General features: G+C 43.6%; 1 protein-coding gene across 1 annotated transcript in view; it reads left to right on the forward strand.

Moving 5' to 3' along the window:
- NTRK1 (neurotrophic receptor tyrosine kinase 1) overlaps positions 1 to 23,349 on the forward strand; it is a 38,264-nt gene that overhangs the window by 10,499 nt on the left and 4,416 nt on the right. The window contains exons 5-15 of the mRNA XM_020991977.2: positions 937 to 1,067; positions 1,263 to 1,405; positions 11,872 to 12,010; positions 12,930 to 13,256; positions 14,151 to 14,168; positions 14,369 to 14,424; positions 14,874 to 14,976; positions 15,838 to 15,981; positions 18,193 to 18,323; positions 18,522 to 18,694; positions 22,926 to 23,166. Coding sequence (XP_020847636.1) covers positions 937 to 1,067; positions 1,263 to 1,405; positions 11,872 to 12,010; positions 12,930 to 13,256; positions 14,151 to 14,168; positions 14,369 to 14,424; positions 14,874 to 14,976; positions 15,838 to 15,981; positions 18,193 to 18,323; positions 18,522 to 18,694; positions 22,926 to 23,166 — 1,606 coding nt within the window. The remainder of the gene's footprint in view (positions 1 to 936; positions 1,068 to 1,262; positions 1,406 to 11,871; positions 12,011 to 12,929; positions 13,257 to 14,150; positions 14,169 to 14,368; positions 14,425 to 14,873; positions 14,977 to 15,837; positions 15,982 to 18,192; positions 18,324 to 18,521; positions 18,695 to 22,925; positions 23,167 to 23,349) is intronic.

Consider the following 23,349-nt stretch of genomic DNA (forward strand, 5'->3'; position numbering starts at 1 on the left):
TTCATTGTGGTCAGTAAAGGATGTGTTTAATATTTCTGCTTTTCTTCATTTGTTTGCAAGGTTTTTTATACCCTAATACATGCTCCATTTTTGTAAAAGTGATGTATACAGCTAAGAAATATATACACCCCCTTTCAATTTTTATTCAGTAATCACTAGACATCTATCATATATAGATGTGCTAATGTGCTTAGCACAGTGCCTGCCACATAGTAGATGCTTAATAAGTGCTTTTTGAGGGGGGAGCTAGGTGGCACAGTGGATAGAGCACTGGCAGGAGGACCTGAGTTCAAATCCAGACTCAGACCAAACACTTGACACTTACTAGCTGTGTGACCCTGGGCAAGTCACTTAACCCCAATTGCCTAAAAAAAAAAGTTTGAAAAAAAATGCTTTTTGACTTGACTTTTCTCAGATTATGTTCAGGTTCTTAATATATTTCCTTTCCTTTTTCTTTTTTGCTAGATCTGTCTAAATCTGAAAGAAGTGCATTGAGAACTCTCACTGTTATAGTTTTACTATTTCTCCCTACAATTAACTTAACTTTTTTTAAAGCATTTAGATGCTATACCATTTGATGTATGTGTGTTAAGTATTGCTGTTATGATGTCTTTAAGTATCATGTGGTTTCTTGTTTATCTCTTTTAACCAAGTCTTTTTTTTTTTTTGCTTTTGCCTTGTCTGAGGTCATGATTGCTGCCCAAAATTTTTTTAGTGTAGTTTAAGCATAATAGATTTTGCTCTAGCCTATTTTAACTCAGTTTGAATCTTTATGTTTCAAATGTATTTCTTGTAAAAAAAATTGTTGGATTCTGCTTTTTAATCCATTCTGCTATCTTCTTTTGTTTTATGAGGGAGTTCATTGACTGTAATAAACATGCAGTGGCATCCACCTGTGCCCTCCTCTTCAATGAATCCTCATGCCTTCTCTCTCAGGGTTCTTACTGGAAACCCCTTGAACTGTTCTTGTGCCCTTCAATGGTTGCAGCACTGGGAGGAGGAGGGACTGGCCAAACTGGGGTTTCCATGCCAGGGGCCTCCTGCCATCATGCCCAATGACAGCTGTGGTAGGTGGAATTGGAGGAGAGGGATGAGTCTCTGAGGTTGGTGGGATGGACAGTGTCTGGGACTGGGGGGCACCACTGATGCTGGGGAGGTAGGTTCTATGATTAAGGGGGTGGGCAACTGCTCAGGGGTGAGAGGACAGGCTTGGACTCTACATCTGATGATCTCTCTTTTCTCTGTGCCACCCCCTGGGCTAGGAGTGCCCCTGCTGAAGGTTGAGCTGTTCAATGCTACAGTGGATGTGGGTGACAATGTGACACTGCATTGCCAGGTGGAGAGCCAGGGCCAGAGTTGGACTGGCTGGAACACTGAAGAGCTGTCTGAGTTTGCCACTGTGATGGTAAGAGATGGAAACAAAGAAAGCACCAAGAAATACAAACAGAGACTCAAAGAGAGACAGAGACACCCAAAGAGACACACACAAAAAGAGACACCCAGATGCCAAACAGTGACAGTGGGGTGGAGACAGAGGCATGGAGATAAATACTGAGAGAATGAAAAGAAAGACCCCTCTATACCTTGGAACCCAATCAATCAATCAATCAATGAATGTTTATTAAGCACCTATTATGTGCTAAGTTCTAGGGAAACAAAAAGACCCAGTGAACTCCCCCATATGCTTGGGGGCCCATCCCGTGGGTGGCAGAGTAGAAGAGGATGGAGAACAGTCATCTTCACCCCAGTACCCTCAAGCCTTATCTCTGGGTGCTCTTCTTATATCCTAAGTGATATGAAGGGTAAGAGACAGTTAAGATAGAAGGTGACTCCTAGGCTTCCTTGCCCATCCCTTGTATCCCCATCCCTAATAGGACTCACAGTGTCCTGGTGCAAGAAGAAACTCTTTACTTCTAGGGTGAATGAGTCCAACAGGTAGAGCATAATTAGGAGGAAACAGCATAGTAGAAAGCACAATGGTTTGAGAGCCAATAGACCTTCGTGTAAATATGAGACCTTGGGCGAGGCAGTTTAATCTGTTTTGACCTCAGTTTTCTCATCTGTAAAATGAAAGGGTGGACTAGATTGTCTCTACCAGCCCTAAACCTATGTTCCTATGAGGAATTATAAAGATAATTATATTCTAAAGAATTATAATCACAATTTGCATTTGTGTAATGTTCAATAGTTCAATTGACTTTTATATTTATTACATAGAAATATATAGTTAGTGAAGCAGTGGAAATAGTACCAAATATAGTCAGAAGTCGTGAGTTCAAATGCTGACACTTATCTTTTTTTTTTAAGGCAGTTGGAGTTAAGTGACTTGCCCAGGGTCACACAGCTAATAAGTGTCAAGTGTTTGGTCTGAGGTCAGATTTGAATTCAGGTCCTCCTGACTTCACGGCCAGTGCTCTATTCACTGCACCACCTCACTGCCATTTATTGTCATTTACTGGCAATGTGACAACTCACTTCATGTCTTTGAGCCTCAGTTTCCCCATCTGTAAAATTGGAATAATAATGCTTGTGAACTTTCCTGATAAGGTAGTTGAAGGGAAAGTGCTTTGTTAGCCTTAAAGCACGATGAAAATGTCTATTAATTCTTCTTGATTCTTATAAAAGCCCTGTGAAGTAGGTTGCTGTTCAGTTGTTTCAATTGTGTCTGACTCTTTGTGACCCCATTTGGGGTTTTCTTGGCAAAGATACTACAGTGGTTTGCCATTTCCTTCTCCAGCTCATTTTACAGATGAAAAAACTGAGGCAAACAAGGTTAAGATGATAATATGACTTGCCCTAATGACTGTCGGAGGTTCCATCTGAACTAAGGTCTTCCTGACTCTAGGATCAGTGCTTTATCCACTGCACCTAGATGTTAGGCAGATAGATCAGAGGAAAGAATTCTCATTTTTATTAATGAGGAAACTAGGAGAGGTACAGTGATCTGCCCGAGGTTTCATAGCTAGCTTGTGGAGGAGCCAAGCTTGAATTCATTGGCACAGGAGAATTTGGAATAAGACGACCTGGATTCTATTCCCAGGTCTTTGTGACTTTGGTCAAGTCACTTAACCAGTCTAGATCTCAGTTTTCTCATCTGTAAAATGGGGTGGGGGATTTGGACTAGATTTGGATGGGATTCAAACCCCATCTCTACTGCTTACTACCTGTGTGACCTTGGACAAGTCATATCATCATCATCATCATCACAGTGATAATAATCATAGATAAATAGCATTTATATAGTGCTTTAAGGTTTACAAAGAACTTTACAGATGTATCATTTGATCTTCACAACAATCCTGGGAAGTAGGTGCTATTATCATCCCCGTTTTACAGTTGAAGAAATTGAGAGAGACAGAGGTTAAGTGACTTGCCCAGAGTCACATGACTACTAAGTGTCTGATTCGGAATTTGAGCTGAGTCTTCCTGAATCCAGGTCCAGAGCTCTTATCTCAACTGTAAAATGAGAGGCTGCACTTCTTGGCTTTCTGAGGTCCCTTTCAGGTCTATAGCTGTGATCCTTTGACCTCTAAGGTCTCCTTCTAGTTCCAAGTCTAAATCTTTGATCCTATAAACTCACATTTCTGAGTTCAAAGTTTCTCCCTGACTTCCCATCCAGGGCTCCTTCCACTATACCTTGTGGCCTTTCTTTTTTGTATTACACATTATCAATCATCAGCTTTTCATTCTTATTCCTATAGCTGCAGGCTCCATGGCCAGGTCTTGCTTTAGAATAACCACAGAACCATAGAATGAAGCAAACTGAGGTACAGAGGACAGAAGTGAACTCTAATCACCACACCTGGGGACTATGCTGTCACTGATGTCATTGATGTCTGAACAAATATTCTGGCCTCAAGTTTTTGGCGTTTACCCTAGGTCTGATTTCCCTTCCTGAGGAGCCATCTTCCTCTCCAGTCAACCATAGGATCATAGATTTGGAATTGGAAGGGACTTTAGAGGTCATTTAGTCCAACTGATTCATTCTGACATTTCAGGAAACTGAGGATCAGAGAAGTTAATGACTTTCCTGTGGTTACACAGGTAATAAATGGAGTCAGGCTTCCAATCTTGGTTCTAGATTCATCTCTAGAGTAATTTCTCTTTCATGGTGTGATGCTATGATTGCCTCTTTGCCTTTCCATTCCACAGAATGATGAAATCTCAGAGTTGAAATAGTGATATGTTGGTAAATGTTTAACAAGCAGCTCTCTAGGGGGAGAAAAGTACATACAATATACTTTTAAGTTTATTTTGCATTATTAACATTTTCTTTATCATTCTGTAGACAATAAAAGAGTAAATTAAGCTGTGATTTGTAGCATTTGCTGATTTCTGAGGTATAAATGCTCATACTGAAAATTCAACAGTTGGTGCTTGTGAGTCAGTGTGAACTGGCCCCAGCACACCCCTGGTTGACAGGGACCCCAGAAATCACGTGGTACAACTCATATCTTAAGAAGGAACTTCTCTGTAACATCTCTGACCAATTGTCCTAAGTCCTCGTCTTGAAGACTTACAGTAAGGGGCAAGCCACTAACTGCTCTTCTACTTTAAGAGAGCTCCATAATTATTAGAATATTAAGGTTTTTCAAGCCTAAATATGCATCTAACTTCTATCCATCCCTTCTGTTTTGCCCTCTGAGACTAAGAAGAGCAATTCTAATTCATCATTCATATGGCAACTCTCCAGATGCTTGAAGACAGCTATCATGTTCTCCCTAAGTCTTCTCTTCTACAGATGAAACAATTTCAGGTTGTTCAAGAAATCCTTTGGACACACTCCAGTGTCCTTCTTAAAATGTTGCACCCATAACTGAACACAAATCTTCCAAATGTGTCCTGACAAGGGCAGAGTAAAGTGGGACTCTCATCTCCCTATTCTTGTACACTATCCCTCTCTTAAAGTGGCTAGGACTGCACAATTTTTTTCTGGCTGCCATATTATATTGTTGACTCATGTTGAGTCTGCAGTTCCCTAAAATCCAGAGATCTTTTTCAGACAAATCGGCATCTTTTCATGCCTCTCCTGTCATGTACTTGTTAAAGTGATTTCTTGAACCCAAGGGTAAGACTTTACATTTATACCTTTTTAGTTTCATTTTACTAGATTCATCCCGATATTTGAAATTAGTCTTTTGGGATCATGACTATTATCCAGCTTTGGTTGGGTGTTGTCCTTTGTCCTCCAAGAGGACCAAAATGACATCACCATGTTGGGGTCAAAGTGTAGTGTGTCCGACTGTGACTGATCAGACCAATATGAGCTCAGAAGGCTTTACTGCAGGTCAGGCACAAATTGTCCATAATAATACATATCCAATATATTATCTATCCCTTCCAGCTTTGTGTCATCAATAAATTTGATAAATGTGCCATCTGTCCATGCCAGTAATAATGTAGAACATCACAAAATCAAGCACAGATTCATGGGGCATTCTCTTAAGACTTCAATACAAGTTGACATTGAAACATTAATGACTAGTCTTTGGGTCTGACCACTGCTGGCAACTCTGAAATTTTGTCACTCGGTGAAATGGAGAGGCAGAGAGGCAATCAGTGCATGCTATCATAGACAGAGGGCTGACTTGCAAGGAGAATCTAGGACCTAGATTTAAATCCTGACTCTGCCATGGTTCAATGACTTAAATCAGCTACAAATATGCCTAGCTACTATCATCTAGCCCACACCTATTTATCTCTTTCACAAGAAATGCTTGAGGGACTTTATCAAATGTTTTGCTAAAATCTAGGCAAATTATGCCTAAATCATTCTCCTTGTCTAGGAACTTGCTTAGCAATTCTACTAAAAAAAGGAAATGAGGTTAGTCTGGCCTGACCCATTCTTGATTAAGCCAGGATGGCTCTTTGTGATAACCACTCCTACATGTTCCTTTAATTAATATGTTCCAGAATTTTGCCAGGAACCAAAGTCAAACTCACCACCCTATAATTTGAAGTTGATTCTTTCAGTTTTTAAAAAAAAAATCAGGATAATACTTGCCCATCACTAATCCTGCATTATCTCTTCTGTTATCGATGATACTGCAAAATTAATTTGCAGTCACATCTAGCAGTTATTTCGGCATAATAGAATGCACTTCATTTGAGCTTGGTGATTTGAACTCATCAAGGATAGCTGGGTTATAGGATTATAGCTTTAGGGTTGGAAAGCACCTTAGAAACCTTCTAGTCCAGGCTACCTATTAGTCATTTTTATTCTGCCTTTTCCCATTCAAAATTCATTCTCTTTGGCAGAAAAAAACAGCAGCAAAAGCAGAACTGAGTGGTCTTGCCTTCTCTCCAACATCCATTAGTGTGTCAATCCAGCCACCTTGAACAATAGTCCTAGTCTTTCTTGCATTCTATTTTTCCCCCCCAATATCACTAAAAAATCAAACTCTGGGACAACTAGGTGGCGCAGTGGATAGAGCACTGGCCTGCAAGTCAGGAGAACCTGAGTTCAAATCCAGCCTCAAACCAAATACTTGTCACTTACTAGCTGTGTGACCCTGGGCAAGTCACTTAACCCCAATTGCCAAAAAAAACCCCAACGAAAAACCCTTATATTGTCTTTGGCCTTCCTCATCATCCTCAACAAATTCTAATCTTCAGCACTTCTGGCGCTGTTGCTGGTGGACCATATAGTCATCAATTAGCAAGTACTTGGTAGGCCTCTACTATGTGCCAGACACTGTGCTAAGCACAGAGAATAAAAAGAAAAAGAAACTCTTTTCCCTTAAGGAGCTTATATGCTATTAGGGAAGATAATATGTACATGAATGAGTATATACAAAATAATTATGGCGGAAGAAAGTAGAAGCTAGTGGAGGAGGGGGGAAAGATCAAGAAAGTCCTCATCAGGGGCATCTAGGTGGCACAGTGAATGGAATACCTGCCCTGAAGTCAGGAGGACCTGAATTCAAATCCAGCCTAGGACACTAACCAGCCATGTGACCCTGGGCAAGTCAATTAATTCCAATTGTGTTTTAAAAGTAAATCCCATCCTCCTCTATTACCTGCCCTTGCTTCTATCTGCTATGTGGTTTTTTGAAATCTAAACTATTTGATAAGATCTCTGTGCATCCACTTTGGTTCTTTAGACATCTCTCTCTTTTTTCCTCATTAGGACTGTGTCTTCAAAATTTCTCTTTGTCTTCAAAATTTCATTCTTGAAGGCTTACCATCCTTCCTCTGCTGATGTGACTTGTAGAATTTGAGGCCGTGAGATCCAACATGTTCTCTTTCTGAATGTTTTGAGATCTACTCTCCTGATATCTAGGGTGCTTGTCAGACTGCCTGACTTTCTTCTTCTGTATCATGAATTCTAAGACAGAATTCCCCCAAATATTCTCATATTTTCTATACCAGAAACCAGTTTTTCCTTGTTGAGAATCAGATCCAAGATAGAAGTTATGATAAATAGCTAGCATTTATATAGCACTTTAAGGTTTGCAAAGTACTTTATAAATACTATCTTGTTTGATCCTCACAGCAGCCTTGGAAAAGGTGCTATTATTATCCCCATTTTACAGATGAGGAAACTGAGGCAGAGAGCAGTGAAATGATTTGCCCAGGTGCTTTAGACACTTAACCATAACTGATGAGTGCCTGAAGCTACATTTGAACTCATGTCTTCCTGAGTTCAGGTTTAATGTTCTACTCTCTGTGCCATCTAGCCGCCTCTCATTATTTCCTTTACCATTTGAAGATGCAATTATCATCAGAGCAAATCAAGAAATTATTAGTAGCTCTATTTGGCAGCAGTAAGGTGTAGTGGACAGAAAGCTGGCCTCAGAGCCATGATAACCTTCATTCCAATCTGACACATATTGGCTGTGTGACCCTGAGCAAATCACTTAACCTTTTAGTGTGCTACACAACTCTCTAAGACCATACATTTCCCCCCAAAAAGGTGTTGATCTTCATTCACTCGTGGTAGTAGGAGTTTCTTTACCAAAGAATTCCTTATTCCAGTGAAATTCAAAATCTAGTCTCTATCCCTATCCTTCCTTGGGACACAGAGATAGATCCAGCCCTTGTCCAAATAATTGAAGCCACTTATTGTTATAATAATCATGCCTTCATGCCAGACTTGTGATCTACTTCCCAAATTTCTTAACAACTTCATCTTCCTGATCATCTGGTCTATAATATATTCCAATAACCATATCACTTCTGTTCTTGCCTCTGCTGATCTTCACCCAAGTGTACTCTACTAGTCTTTCTCCCTCTGGTTTTCCAGGACTGTATTGCCTTAGTATACAATGTTACTCCACTGACTCTTTTACCCATTCTATTCATTTAGAAGAAGGAACTATATTCTAGTCATAGGCTTTGTCCTACCAAGTCTCACTGAGGCTTAAAAGGTAATTTTGACTCCTCAAATATTAGTATCTGTAATTTATCTTGCATTTTAACCATACTTTGTACATTTCTGTGTAGACATGTGAGGCTGTGGGTCTTAATACCATGTTGTTTCTGGGGTTTTGTATCTTATGAAAATTTGGGTGCCTCTAGTACTATCCTTCCTACACTGAGGCTGTTGTCTATGGCATCTAGCTTGCTGGATATATGTCGGCAATGTCCTCCCTTTGCCTTCTTTTTAAATTTGGATCACTCTTTATTAGATTTGCAAGACTGCAAGCAAATTCATTCTTACATTAGTGCTTGTCAGGTATACTTCGTCCTTGGCCAGGAGCCTGTCATTCCTGTGTTTTATATCATGGTGCAGAAATTCAAGTCTCATTCTCAGGTAACATCTTCTTAACTATTTATTTCACTTTCTGAACCTTTTAGCTTTAAAGGACAAGTATCATTTCATGCCTTAGTTTCATGACATGCCTTAGTTTCATGACATCATTTTATGACTTAGTTTCTTGCCCAAGACTTAGTGATCTTTAACAATACTTTCTAGATTCCTTATTGGTATCATTTGGGCCCATATGAATCATCAGAAGTGGATTGACAGTTCTTGAAAGGTCTTCTGTCATGTCCTAGATACATCCCTGGGAAGATCTCTTATCTCTTACTCGATGGCACCACACTATTACTCTGTTACTTACTATTGCCCTATTACTTACTCTATGGTCCAGACTATTATTTCTTTTAAGGAAAAGCACGACTTCTTCTTCAGGAGATTCATCCCTTTTCTCCTTTGGGAAGAGCCTTACCTGTTCTTTAACTTAAAATGTTCAGCGGGGCTGTCTTCCCTTTCTCCAGGTCTCATTCTACGATATTCAACCTCCTAACACACGTCAAAATTTCCCTCTACTTCTTCAGATCCTTTTCCTTTTTTGTTTCCTTATTAAAGTCCTTTTTCTATTTGTTAAGGAACATTTCATTCTCCCTTATAACCTGGAGAGTGGAGAGCTATTTACTCCTGTACCTTCTCTTCTAGTATGGAGACAAATCTGAACTTGAAGTCTAGATAATAGCCTCTTGGCTATGCGAAAAGCCATATTGAACATACACCTGACCAAGGCTGCTACAGAATTTTCCTGCTGCCCGTTTTTGTTGTTAGCTAGATCCGCAGTTCTTTCTTATTCTTGGTGATAATTCCCTTGGAAAACACTGACCCATCTATTGCTATATTTATAAAGTGAGCTCTAGGCTGTCTGAGAGGGAGGGAATTCCTGACTCCTTGTCCTGGCCATTAACTCAGTGTGTGATCTTGGGCAAGTCATTTCCTTGTCTTGGCTTCAGTTTCCTCTGCTAGGAAAATGAAAGGCTTGGACCCAGTGTTCTCTAAGGTTCTGACATTGTATCCTAAGGTATGTTCTAGCTCTAGCATTCCGTGCTGTATGGTCTTTTCCAGTTCTAACATTCTGTGTTCTGACTTTCTCTTAGAGTCTCTCCTAGCTCAAACAATGTATGCCCTGATATCCCTTCAAGTTCTAATATTTTTTTCTTTATGTTATACTATCATATGGTCCAAGGTCCCTCCTCGCTCTGTTCTCCTGTGATTCTGAGAAGATCATGAAATCATAGAATTTGGGAGTTAGGAGGATAGTTGGCTCAACCCACACTTGAAGAAGCCTTTCCTTGGTGACATATCTAACAGATTAGATGGTCATCCAGCCTTCGTCTGAAGACTTCCAGAGAAGGGGAGCCCATGACTCCCTAGAGAGCCCACTTCACTCTTGGATAGTGCTGATTTTTAGTCCGCATTACACTTAAGTCAAACCTAAATCCTCTGCCATTTTTACCCACTGTTTTTAGTTTTGCCCTGTAAGACCAAGTAGGAAAAGTCTGATCCATCTTCCTCATGACTACCTTTTAGTCCTTGAATGTAGCTCTTCTTGAGGTGTTGTGGAAAGAGCACTTAACTTTCAAGTTAAAAAGACTAGGTTTGAGTTCTGGGTTTGCCAGTCAGAACAAATTGCTTGACTTCCTTGGGCCTCAGTTTCCTCATCTGTAAAATGGGGATAAGAATGCTTGCAATGTGATGGCAAAAAAAAATATGAAATACCTCCTACATGCAAAGCATCGGTGCTTAGTGCTAGAGAAGATAAAAAGCTTGGATGAGACTTAATTCTTGCTGTCATGGAGTTTACAGTCTAGCGGGGGCCAAGACACTCATATGGAGAACTAAGACATACAATAACTACCTCATAGGGTTGTTTTAAGAAAAATGCTTTGTACACCTTAAGACAGGGATGTGCTGGAGCCAGCTCAAATAGGATCCGACAACCTATTGTGAAATTTTCAGTGTGAGCATTTGCACCATAGGCAAATCTACCAATCAGGGCTTGGTTTATTGCTTTGTTGATTGTCTATATTTGAGAAAGTGTTAATAATGCAAATTAAACTTAAAGGGGTGTTTCCTGGGTCCTTTGGGGGGGGGGTGGAGTAGGGAGGGAGAGGTTATTATTAAACACTTACTAGCATATTCCTACCTTAAAGTTACATAGAAATGGTGAGTCATTGTTGACTTAGGATCTTGAATATAGATATAATATTGAGAAATTGAGGCAAGTTAAGGGGGTGCCATTTGCCCCTTCTGCTTTTCCAGTTTTTTTCTTTGTATAGTTTTGTTCTCTCCTCTCTCACCATCAGCTGCCCCTTCTAAAAGCTATCAGTGTGTCTTCCTCTGAAGTAGACCCCTTCCCTTGACCATTTTAGGATTTTAGTACATTGTGTGTGGATTTTAGTATGTTGTAGGCTGAGAAGACAGATCAGTAAATTTGTTAGAATTCTTGTAAAGCAAGAGTAAATAGGTTTGGAACAAGGATATGAAGGCCTCACCTTTAGTGCAGATTTGTGTGTCTCTGGGTTACACCACTCTTTTTTCTTCTTCTTCTTCTTCTTCCTTTTAGGTTCTCAGACTTTTTTATTCATGTATTCGTTGAATTAATTCAACAGGTATTTGTTAGGCATGTACTATACACTTTTTCCCTGACAGAGTTCTAGTTTTCAGAGAGGAATAAATACAAAAAGAGAAGGAAGAGGCGTTTCACTGATTCCATCACTTTTCATAGACTATTTCTTCCTCATCATCAGTTCTCTCTCCTCTGGGTTATGAAATCCCTCTTCCTGTACATCCAAAGCCAGAAGAGATCACAAGAGTTCCCAGTTCTGGAGAATATTTAGTCTGTCCCCCACCCCCTTAAGGCTGCAATGTACCTTACCCTCACCTGGGTCCCCAAAGTTGGAGCAACCACCAGTGTTTGGAGTCAGAAGACCTGGGTTTGAATCCTAGCTTTGCTTTGTGGCTTGGGGCAAATCACTGTATCTCTTTGTGCCTGTTTTCTCATCTGTAAAATAAAGGGGTTCAACAAGAAGCTTTCCAAGTCTTGTTCTAGCTCTAGAGTTTATAAATCTTGGCCTCTTGCAGAAGGCTGTCCCTGATCTGATCCCCCTCTCTCTTAGCCTCTGGAATCTGGGAATCTGTCTTCCTTATGGTTGATCCTGGTCAATGTCTCCAGCGACCTCAACAGGAAGAATGTGACATGCTGGGCTGAGAATGATGTGGGCCGGGCTGGGGTCTCTGTCCAGGTCAACGTCACCTGTGAGTCCTTGGGTTCCATGGTCCCTTGGGAGCAGGATCCCTCTGTCTTCTCTAGGGCTGAGCCCCAAGGGGATGTGGTTTGGGGAATGGGAGGCATGGGGGGGGTGGAATGGAGTGTACACAGCTGCCCCACAGCTGTTCCTTCAAAGTCCCAGGAGAACTTGATACAGAGAACAGCATTTAGGGGGCTGGGGATGGGATTTTTCCAGGGCAAAGATTTGAATGATTGCAATAATTAGATTTTCATTAGTCCCACAGCTTGGTTTCTTTTCTTCTTGATACTTGGTTCCTTTATATCTACTATCCAATTGTTTTTAGGCCTTTGGCCTCATATTCCTTTTTTTAAAAGTCCCTTTCCCATTTGAGTTTTTCTAGGCCCAGTGCCCAGTTTTCCTAGGATTACCTCCCACTTTCATTTTTCCCTCCAAATTTTGTTTTATTTTATTTTTAAATTATTTATTTATTTTTTAGTTTTCCAGATTTAATTTTCCAAAACAGCTTGTTGCTTAAGTTTTCTTTCAGTCAACTGCCCAATTTTTCTGGACTTGAAGGCCAGTGCTCTTTTGGTCTTTCTTACAAAATAATCCTACTATCTAATTTCTTTCTAAAGCCCAGTATCTGATGTCTTAAGCCCAAAGCCTAACTTCCTTCGTCTACAGTGTAGTTTCTCTAAGGCCAACCGGGCATGGGGTAATGGTAAGAGCCCTCGATTTGGAGGCAGAGAACCTAGGTTTAAACCCCAGTTCTGCTGTTTAATAGCTGTTACCTCAGGCAAGTCACTGAATTTCCCAGGGCTTCCCATTTTTCATCTGTCAGATGAGGGGATTGTATTGCATGATCTCTAAGGGCCCTTCTAGCTGTGAATTCTCTGATTCCATGGCTCTCTCTTTCTCTCCCACCCTTCCCTCCTGGGCCACAGTTCCATCCAGAGTGCATCTCCAAGAAGCAGTCTCCCAGCACCACTGGTGCATCCCTTTCTCCGTGGATGGGCAGCCACCCCCCACCCTCACATGGCGCTTCAACGGCCACCTGCTCAATGAAACCACTTTCATCTTCACGGAGTTCCTGGAACAGGCGGCGAATGAGACCATGAGGCACGGATGCCTACGACTTAACCAGCCCACGCATGTCAACAATGGCAATTATACGTTGGAGGCCTCCAACCCTGGGGGACAGGCTACTGATTCTGTGATAGCCTCTTTCATGGACAATCCTTTCCAGTTTAACCCTGAGGATCCCATCCCTGGTAGGCAGCCCTCCCAGAACCCATCGTCCCTTGTGACATACACAGAGACCTGGGGTCTGACCAGGGAAAGGAGTCCTGTGTCTGGGATGGCACAGCTTGCCCAGTGGAGTAACCCCATCATGACCCCCCAATTTTCCCTCAGGGACTGACCCCTTCCTCAAGGTTTGGAACAGGAAAGGCCCTGACCAGCTACTCTACTGTTTGGCTTGTCCAGGGAAAGGTACCTAGAGGTTCTGGCATCCCAACATAATATAATGGAAAGAACATTGGATTGAGAGTCAGAGGTTCTAGGTTCAAATTCCAGTTCTTCTACTCCAAGTTATTTGTGGGCAAGTCACTCCCCCACATCTTCCAGACATCAGTTTCCTCACCTATCAAATGAAGGGATTGGACTAGATGACCTCTAAAATCCCTTGGAGCTCTATTTCCCATGATCCATGGTCTCTTTCTTCTTCCTTACTCAGGGCTGCTGCCTCTCCCCTCACTCTTTCTTCAGTGTCTGGGCTCCTAATCCCCATTCCACCATATCCACCACCTTCAACATCACTCCAGCCTGGCTAGGATGGGACCCAAGTCCCTGTATCATTGGATTCTCTTTCTCCTTCTCCCACGATAGCCCAGCAGAGAAGGGATAGAGATAACCATTCTATCCTGTTTTGTAATGTCTCCATTCTCCATGCCACCCCCTACTTCTGCTACCACTGTGACCCAGCGGGGAAATGACCTCTCTTTTCATTGTCCCTACATTCATCCTTGAGATTGGTATCGTTCCTCATTCCTCTCTTCCCTGTTGGGTGAGGGTGTGTAGGTAGGGGATGAAAGGGCTGAGGTTTACTAATGTTCTCTCACCGGCTGACTCCTCCTTCCTGTTTTTTCTTCTTTTCTCCTCTGCAGTTTCTTATTCCCCAGGAGGTAAGTATCACATCCCTATTCCACCTGAGTCAGGAGAGCACATTTGATCCTGGTCTTTGGCTGGGGAAGGGTGGAAGGGTAATGAGTACATTGGTTATAGGGAACATTAAAGAAATGGGAAGCTCTGCCTAGGAATGAGAGCAGGATTGAGGGGGAGGTACAGGGCTTATCACCATCTACTCTTCTCCGTCTTTACACAGCATCTAATAGCACTTCTGGGGACCCTGTGGAGAAGAAAGAAGATGCATCTTTTGGGGTGAGAACGGAGGAAAGAATTGATTAGAGTTAGGGGAAGCTGGCTAGGACGTAGAGAAATGCTGGATAGGTGATGGGGTTGGAGTCGAAGTCAACTGACTCAGAATAATAGACATATTTGCATGATCTCAGTGTCCCCCAAGTCTCTGCCCTTCTCTCCTACTGACAGTTCTTCCTATGTCAATAGACTGGCTTCATGGAGAGGAATACCTGACTATACCCACCTGGTCCAAAGCTATATTGTTGGGGCTCTTGGGAAAGAATAGATAATAGGACATCTGGGTCCCCCATAAAATAGAGGAGAAGGGACTGGAGGGCTTGGGGGAATCCAGCCATGGGCTCCCATTGGGAAGGGAGATAGTATCCTAAGGTGGGGAGAGTCTGGAGAAATTAGAGGTCACGAGGGCAACCTTTGACCCACTTGTGTCCAACCCTATCCTCCTCTCCCAGGTCTCCGTGGCAGTGGGCCTAGCTGTTTTTGCCTGCCTCTTTCTCTCTGTCCTACTCATTCTTCTCAACAAATGTGGCCGGCGAAGCAAGTTTGGAATCAACCGTGAGCTAGAGGATGGCCCTAGGCCGGATGATGTCTCTATCTCTCTGTCACTCGCTGTCTTTCAGCGTGTCCCCATGTCTCTTTCTCTGTGTGTTTCACTGTCTCGGTGTTTCTCTACAATCTCTCTGAGTGGCTCTTGCCCTTCTGTATGTCCCTCTTTCTCAGCATCTCTTTGTTTTCAAGCCCCCTCTGGGCCATTTAGTTAATTTCTATCCTTCATTCAGCATCTTTTTATTTCTATCAAGTGTCACTCACTGTCTTGGTACCCCTCTGTGCTTTGGTTTCCTGATGTGTCTGTATCTCCATCTCTCTCTTTCTCTCCCTCACAGCATTTCTCTCTACATCTCTGTGTTCCTGTCTCTCTTGATACCCTGACTCCGCCCTGTGTGTGTGTGTTCTGGGGGCTGGGAGGTGGTGTGTGTTTGTGTGTGTGTGTGTGTGTGTGTGTGTGTGTGTATGTGGGGGGTAGTGTCAGCAGCAACAGCAGCCACTAATTTGTGGCTGGATCAGAGTCAAGCGCTAAGTGATTCTGGGAGACCTGGGGTCCTGAGGGAGGGAGGGGTGTCTGCAATACCCCTGGGGGCCTGAGGCTAATCTGCCGCTCAGCCAAGAGCAACCACCAGTGCCCCACCCTCCTGGTCTCCTTTCTTCCTCTGGAGTACCCCCAAGCCCTAGAGTCTCGGTGCCACTGCTGCATGCTTTGAGATGCTCGGGTGTAAGTTTAGGGGGACAATGCTGTTGCATCTTGATTGCTTTCTTCATATAACCAGGTCTGAACACTGGGGACCTGGAGGGGGAGACAGGAGATTGGGGCATGGTGATTGTCAGTTTTCTTTTGACTTGCCTGTTCCCCGTCCCTAGGTCCTGTGGTGCTGGCCCCCGAGGAAGGTCTGGCCATGTCCTTACATTTCATGACTCTGGGAAGCAGCTCCCTATCTCCTGAGGGAAAGGGATCCGGGCTACAGGGACACATCATTGAGAATCCACAATACTTCAGTGATGCCTGTAAGGGGGGATGGGGAAAGTGAGCCTTCACACTGCTGAGATGGTGGCCCTCAGCCTGGCAGCCACAGAGCCCTCCTCAACCCAACTTCTACTTCTCTGCCCATCTACTGTGGTTAACCTCAGGCTAGAGAATTTCTGCCTCAGAGAGTCTACCAGTCAGTAATATAGCAAAAAATATAAAATTGTGCCCCCTATCCTAACATCATTGGTTGTTAGATAGGAGGTGAATATTTTATGTTCTTTCTGTTTTTAGTCATGTCTGACTCACCGTGACCACTTTTGGGGTTTTCTTGGCAAAGATACTGGAGTGGTTTGCCATTTCCTTTTCCAGCTCATTTTACAGATGAGAAAACTGAGGCAAACAGGGTTAAGTGACTGGCCCAGGTTCACACAGTTAATAAGTGTCTGAGGCCAGATTTGAACTCTGGTCTTCCTAACTCCAGGCCCAGTGCTCTATCTATTGTATCTGTAGCTACCCTAGTACAGGCCCTCATTTCTGCCTGACTGAATTACTCTGAGAGTCTCCTAACAGGTTTTCTTACTTCCACTCTAGCCTCCTTTTTGCCATCCTCCATGGGACTGCCAGAGTCATCTTTATGTTCGTCACACCTATGCTCAAAGACCTTAAATGACTCCCTATTGCCCATCCAGTAGTTTAAACTCCTGATCTTATTGTTCAAGGCCTTCCATAACCCGACACCGCCCTCCACATGTATGCTCTCGCCAAAGTTCTTTGCTTTTTACACATATCCTGGTAACTCTGACATTTGTACTTTTGCATTCATGCATTTCCTCTTTATCTAGAATGTCTCCTTTCCCTTTCTACCCCTGCATCTCTACCTTCAAAATCTGTGGAATCCAACTCCACATGCTTCCTCCTCCAGAAAGCCTCCTCTGATGCCCCTGCCAGCCACAATCTTTGCTCTCGGGCTTCATACAGCATTTGTCAAACACCTCTCAAATTCTTTCCTCTGTTGTGAAACTGCCATTTCTTCAGTCATCTTGTCCCCCTATTAATAATAATAATACAGTAGCTAGCATTTACGTAGTGCTATGTGCCAGGCACTGTGCTAAATGCTTTACAAGTACTATGTCATTTTATCCTCACAACAACCCTGGGAGGTCGGTGCTATTAGTATTATTATACCCATTTTACAGATGAGGAAACTGAGGCAGAAGTTAAGTGCTCTATGCACTGCACCACCTAGCTGCCAATCTCTTTCCAAAACAGAACTAGGAACTCAGAAAACCCAGGATTCATATGTGTCGTAGGAGATCCATCTTCTCACGTTCTCTTCACTTACTCCCCTTTTAGTAGATTGCTTAGGGGAGTGAGGGTGACAAGGACCCAGGCCGGCACTCAGTGTGATTAGTGTCTTTCACATAGGTCTCTGAGAACAACCGGTCTGGGTTCCTAGTGGCACTAACCATCTCCATCGTGTGTGTGTGTGTGTGTGTGTGTGTGTGTAATGACTGGGTCTCCCTATCTTGCCCAGGCTGGAAGTGCAGGGGTTGCTCATCAGCCCCTCTGATTGGTGTGGGAACTTTGACCTGTTCTGTTCACAACTTGGGCTGGATTTCTCCTCCTCAGGCCACTTGGTAGCCCCCTGCTCCTAGGCGCTCACCCTTGTGTGGATGCTCGGTCCTCTTAGCCCATGGCAGATCAGAACTCCCAAGCTCCAGCGATCCACCAACCTCAGCCACTAGAAGCTGGGATTGTAGGCTGGAACCACCAAGACTCAGCTTCCTTCCTTCTACTCATCTCCATTTTAAACTCACTGAAATCACCCTCAGGCCGAGCACTCTTCCCAGGCATACTCCTGATAGGCTTTAACTTCCAAACTCACTGAAACATACAAACAGAGCACCCCCATCCCAAATAGTAGTTCTTTTTCCTCTCTCCCACAACTGGCACATCCAGGCTGGTCTCTAAACAGCAGAAGGAAGGCTGCATGCTAATATTTTTCCCTGGTAGAATGATATATCTCTAGCTCTCGATACTTCTCTGTAATATGAGGTATTACATGGTGTCTGTGTTAATGTCTTATCCCCCAGCTAGATTGTGAGCCCTTTGAAAGCAGTGATTTTGTCATCTCTAAATTTTGTGTCCTTTCCCACCTCCTTAGCCATGTCTTCTGCACACAGTAAGCACTCAATAACCATTGTGTTGCACTGGGTCACTGTCCACCCTGTCCGCCCCCCCCCCCACAGGTGTCCATCACATTAAACGCAGAGACATCGTGCTCAAATGGGAGCTGGGAGAAGGTGCCTTTGGAAAGGTCTTCCTGGCTGAATGTCACAACCTGCTTCCAGAGCAGGACAAGATGCTCGTGGCTGTCAAGGTGAGCTCAGAGGGCTTGTGTGGGTGCCCCAGACAGCTTTCTCCCTTTCAACCAGTGAGGGTTGGGGACCTAATTACATTAGGCTGACTGGTAGGGATGAGTGGGAGGCTGCCTTTGTGGGCAAACCTAGACATGGGGTGGGCTCACGCCTGCTAGCTTGGGCCTTCATGTCCACCCATCCTATGCCACCCACACCAGGCCCTGAAGGAGGTGTCCGAGAATGCCCGTCAGGATTTCCAGAGAGAGGCGGAGCTGCTGACCGTCCTACAGCACCAGCACATCGTCCGCTTTTTTGGGGTCTGCACGGAGGGCCGCCCACTGCTCATGGTCTTTGAGTACATGAAGCACGGAGACCTGAACCGCTTTCTCAGGTGTGTAGTCCTCTGGGGGCCTGACTCTGCAGCCCCCAGCCCTTACCTTTCCTGATCCCTGCATAACTTCACCCTCAGGATCCTTCCCCACCTTCTCCTCCACCTACCCTAAGATTTGCTCATTCATTCATATAGTAAATTAGTACTGAGTCTGCTCTGCTGAGTGTTGTGATAGATGCTGGATGAGAGTGCAAAGAAATATAAGATGCAGACTTTCCTTCAGGAATATGCAGCCTCATCAGGGAGGTAGCTTGCACACAGAGAAGTATGGTTTATGCTAAGTAATGAGAAGGGATCTGCAGTGATGGGGGAGAGAGCATTTGCAAATACTTAGAGGAGGAGAGATAAGGCATTTTAGAAGCAGAGAAGAGTTCAGGGGAGGGTTGGCAGTTTGGTGGGAGCATGGGACACATGAAGGAGAGCAGGTCAGAGAAGTAGTTTGGGGTCAGAGTGTGACTGACCTAGAGGAGCAGGCTAAGCACTTTGGACTCTTCCTGGTTGGCCTTTCCCAGACCATCTTTAGAGAAATGCTAGTGATCTAGTTGATATGGGGTAGGGGCTCCTTGAGAAAATGTTGATGCTTATGATACATTTCCTTTAAATTATGTTTACTATAAAATGATGAATGCATCAAAAATGCTAAGCATGTGCAGTAGTTTGGGGGGGGGTGAGAATAGCCTTAATTATTTTTCTCAACTTCACTGTACCTTTATCCTAGAGGTATTTCCATATCCACTTCTGCTAACATTTCTGAATTCCACTGATATATTTCATGTCCAAAGTATTCAAAGGCCAGATTAGTTCAACATATGTTATGGTAGGTAATGGAGAGTCACGAAAGGTTTCTGAGCAGAGGAGTAACCTGACCCAAAGGGTTCTTTAGAAGGATTACCCTGGCAGCTTGGTGAAGTGCTTTGAATATAGTAAGCACTGTATAAATGTTAGTTGGATTAAAGAGATTAGAAGTTGGAGGTAGGGATCCCAGTTAGGAGGCTGTTAGAAAGTCTAGGATACGAGTGATGAGGTCCTGGAGTAGTGGCCATAACTGTGATGAAGAAGGGACTGATGGGAGAGGCATTCTGGTTTTTTGTTGTTTTTGGGGGGAGGTTTTGGTGAGGCAATTGGGATTAAGTGACTTGCCCTGAGTCACACACAGCTAGTGAGTGTGATGTGTCTGAGGCTGGATTTGAACTAAGGTCCTCCTGACTCCAGGGCTGGTGCTCTATCCACTGCGCCACCTAGCTGCCCCCAGGGAGAGGCATTCTGAAAGAGGACTCGGTAGGAGTTGGTGACTGATTCATTATGGGAGGTGAGAGATGAGTCAAAGATAACTCTAAGGCAGAGGTTCCCAAACTTATTTGGCCTACCACCCACTTTTCAAAAAAAAAAAATTACTCAGCACTCCACTGGAAATCTACTTTCTTTAACCCTTTAACGGTTTTTTTGGTTGGAATTTGTGTCATTTCAGAAAATATATAAAATTTTTCTCTTTAACATGATGCATCTTAAATTTAATAAGTTATTGTAAATTTGTGGGGTTTTTTCCTGCATTGAAACTTTGATGACACGATATTTGCATCATGTAACTGTATAGTATTGTATTGTAAACAAGTCATTATACTCACATATTCCTGTCAATGCATGCTGGACTTCCCAACAATGCTCAACATGCTTGCCTGCCAACACCTGCTTGTTAAGACCTGTTGGCAGACTTGACCACTGATTGGTTATAACTTGCATTCTGTCTATTTATTCAGAAAATAATGTATCACCCACTTTGGGAACCTCTACAAGGGTGTTAAGCCTGGGCAATGAGGAGAATTCTATTTAATTCAATTCAGCCAGCATTTATTAAGAATTCACTGAGTCCAGGTGTACAGGGCACTGTGGCTAGGTGGAGGCCAGGGAGGGAGATATAAAGCTTGAATAAGCCATGGTCCCTGCTGTGGTGGAACATACAGCCTAATAGGAGAACAGAATGATGACAATGATAATAACTAGCATTTATATAGTGATTTAAGGTTTGCAAAGGGCTTTACATGTGTTATCTCATTTGATGCATGCATAGAAAAGTATAATGCAAAAGAATACCTAGGCAAAGTATAAAACAGAATTGAAGGGAGTAGGATGATTGAGTAAGAGAAGGTGGAGAAGGTGGTATTTGAATTGGGTTTTAAAGGATGGGAAGGAATTCAAGAGGAAAAGAGGGAGAGGGAGGACATTCTAGGCACAGAACAAAGCATGAACAAAGGCATAGAAGAGTGTCAGGAATCAAATGTGTGTTTGGGGAATGGAGAGGTGTCTAATTTGGCTGACGCATAGAGTGTGTAGAAGGGAGTAATATGAGATGGACTAGAAAGCTATGGTGGTGTGATTTTGCAGAAAGTCTTGGATGTGAAGGAATCTACACATTACTCAGAAGGCCATAGGGAGCCCCAGATGACTTTTGAGCAGAAGAGTGACATGACTACATCTGGCATAAGAAAAATTAGTCGAACAGCAGTGTAAACTATAAATGTAGTAGAAGAGAGAGTAAAAGTGGGAAGACTTCTTAAGGAGGTTTGCCCAGAAGGACTACAGCCATGTAAATGGAAAGAACAAAAAAACCAAACCAAAACAGAACTGAATGTTATGTAATTATAATGACCAAGCTCAATCATTTATAATGATAATGACCTAGAGAACAGAGAAAATACATTTCCATCCATTGCAGAGGTGGGGAACTGTGGGCATGGAATTGTGCATACACTGTTAGACACATCAATTGCTTAATTTTTCTGAACTTGCTTTTTTCCCTCTTTATTTTTAAATCTTTGTCAGATAGGGTGGTTCCATGGGTAGATGAGGGAAGAGGGATTATTTGGAAATGAAGGTAATGCACAAACAAAAGTCATCAGTGAAAAGTTTTTTAAAGACTATTTTCACAGCCTGGATTAGGCCAGTGGTAATGAGGATAGATAGGATGGATGGATGTGAGACATTTGGCAGAGGTGACTGGACGTGGGAACTGATTGAATTTAAGAAGTTAGGGGAGAGGAAAGGCAGGCAAAAAAGAAAAAAAAATCAACGATTACTGTAAAATTGTCAACATAGGAGATGAGGCGGACAGCACTTCCATAGCCAGAGATTTTGAAGGAGGAAGAAGAAGCAGGTTTAGGGGGAAAGACCGTAGGCCTGGTTTTGGATGTGCTGAGTCTGAATAGCCAGGAGGAGAAAGATGGAGAAATAAAGAGAAGTAAGGAGGTGAGGAGGAGAACAGAGTTTGAGGGTAGGGGTAGAGATGACGAAGGCGGATTCTGAGATGCTGAGCTTGAAGGGGACAGCTTCCCCCATCCCCTTCATACTCCTCTCCTCTAGGAGGAATGAGCTCCACCTCTCCATCCCTCACAATGCATATGCCCCATCCTGAGTACCAGGCCTTCCATTTCAGACCATCTCTGTTCTTCACTTCTGCTCCATCTGGCTCTCTTCTATCACTCCCATCTCAGAAATGTGAGTCTTTTCAATCAGCTCAGATTCATCTCTACTCTTCTTCTTCAGGGGTGGGGAACCGGCAGTGTCCAGGCCACATGTGGTCCTCTAGGTCCTCAAGTTCAGCCCTTTGTCTGAATCTAACCTTCACAGAACAAATCTCCTTAATAAAAAGATTAGTTCTGTAAAACTTAGACTCAGTCAGAACTCTGCACCCGAGGATCTAGAAGGCCACGTGGGTCTCAAGGCCACAGGTTCCCCAGCCCTGTACCTAGTCATTCACTTCCAATAAACTTTTCCCTTCTCCTCCTCTCCTCTAGGACTATCCCCTCATCTCTCTTCTGAGAACAATCACTTTTTCTTTCACTCAGTCTTTATCTAACCCCAAGTTCAGTTGGAGGGTGGGGGCTGGAGAAAAGCTGGGTCCCTCTTAGGCCAGACCCCTCCACACTCAGAGCGTCCGCTCCTCCCTCAAGAGCCAGACCAAGGAACCTAGATGCCTGAGTGTTCTCAGTCTAAGAATCCCTGGATCACTTTTCCCCTTTCCCTATGGCTGGGATTTCTGTTTTCCCCTCATCTGTCCCTGATACTTCCCTCCTGTTGCTCCAAAGTCTAGGCACCCATATCTCTGTATACCCCTTTTTCCTCCTAGATAGAAGCCTTCCCTTTCATCTCCCTGATCAGCCCTAGGTCTCCTCTGCCAGCTCACATGTGTCTCCTCTTCTCTCCCTGAACTCACTCATCTTCCTCTCCCACCCAGGTCTCATGGACCAGATGCTAAGATACTGGCCAGCGGGGTGGGCACTGCTCCTGGGCCCCTAGGCCTGGGGCAGCTGCTGGCTGTAGCGGGCCAGGTGGCAGCTGGGATGGTCTACCTAGCTAGCCTGCACTTTGTGCACCGAGATCTGGCCACCCGAAACTGCCTGGTGGGCCAGGGGCTTGTGGTCAAGATTGGAGACTTTGGCATGAGCCGAGACATCTACAGCACTGACTACTACCGGGTAAGGGTCCCAAGCCCACCTCTGGAGACCTGTTCTCCACATACCCCATCAGCTCAGCCAGGTCCCCAGACTCAGATTCCAACCCCCCTCCGCCACCCAGTTTTGGCTATGCTAAATCCCCAAAGCATGCAGCTGGTTATATGACCTGGCTCAAATAATTTACCCTCTCTGGGCCCCAGTTTC

This window comes from Phascolarctos cinereus, unplaced genomic scaffold, assembly GCF_003287225.1.
Source record: "Phascolarctos cinereus isolate Bilbo 61053 unplaced genomic scaffold, phaCin_HiC Scaffold_5;HRSCAF=322, whole genome shotgun sequence".
Classification (NCBI taxonomy): domain Eukaryota; kingdom Metazoa; phylum Chordata; class Mammalia; order Diprotodontia; family Phascolarctidae; genus Phascolarctos; species Phascolarctos cinereus.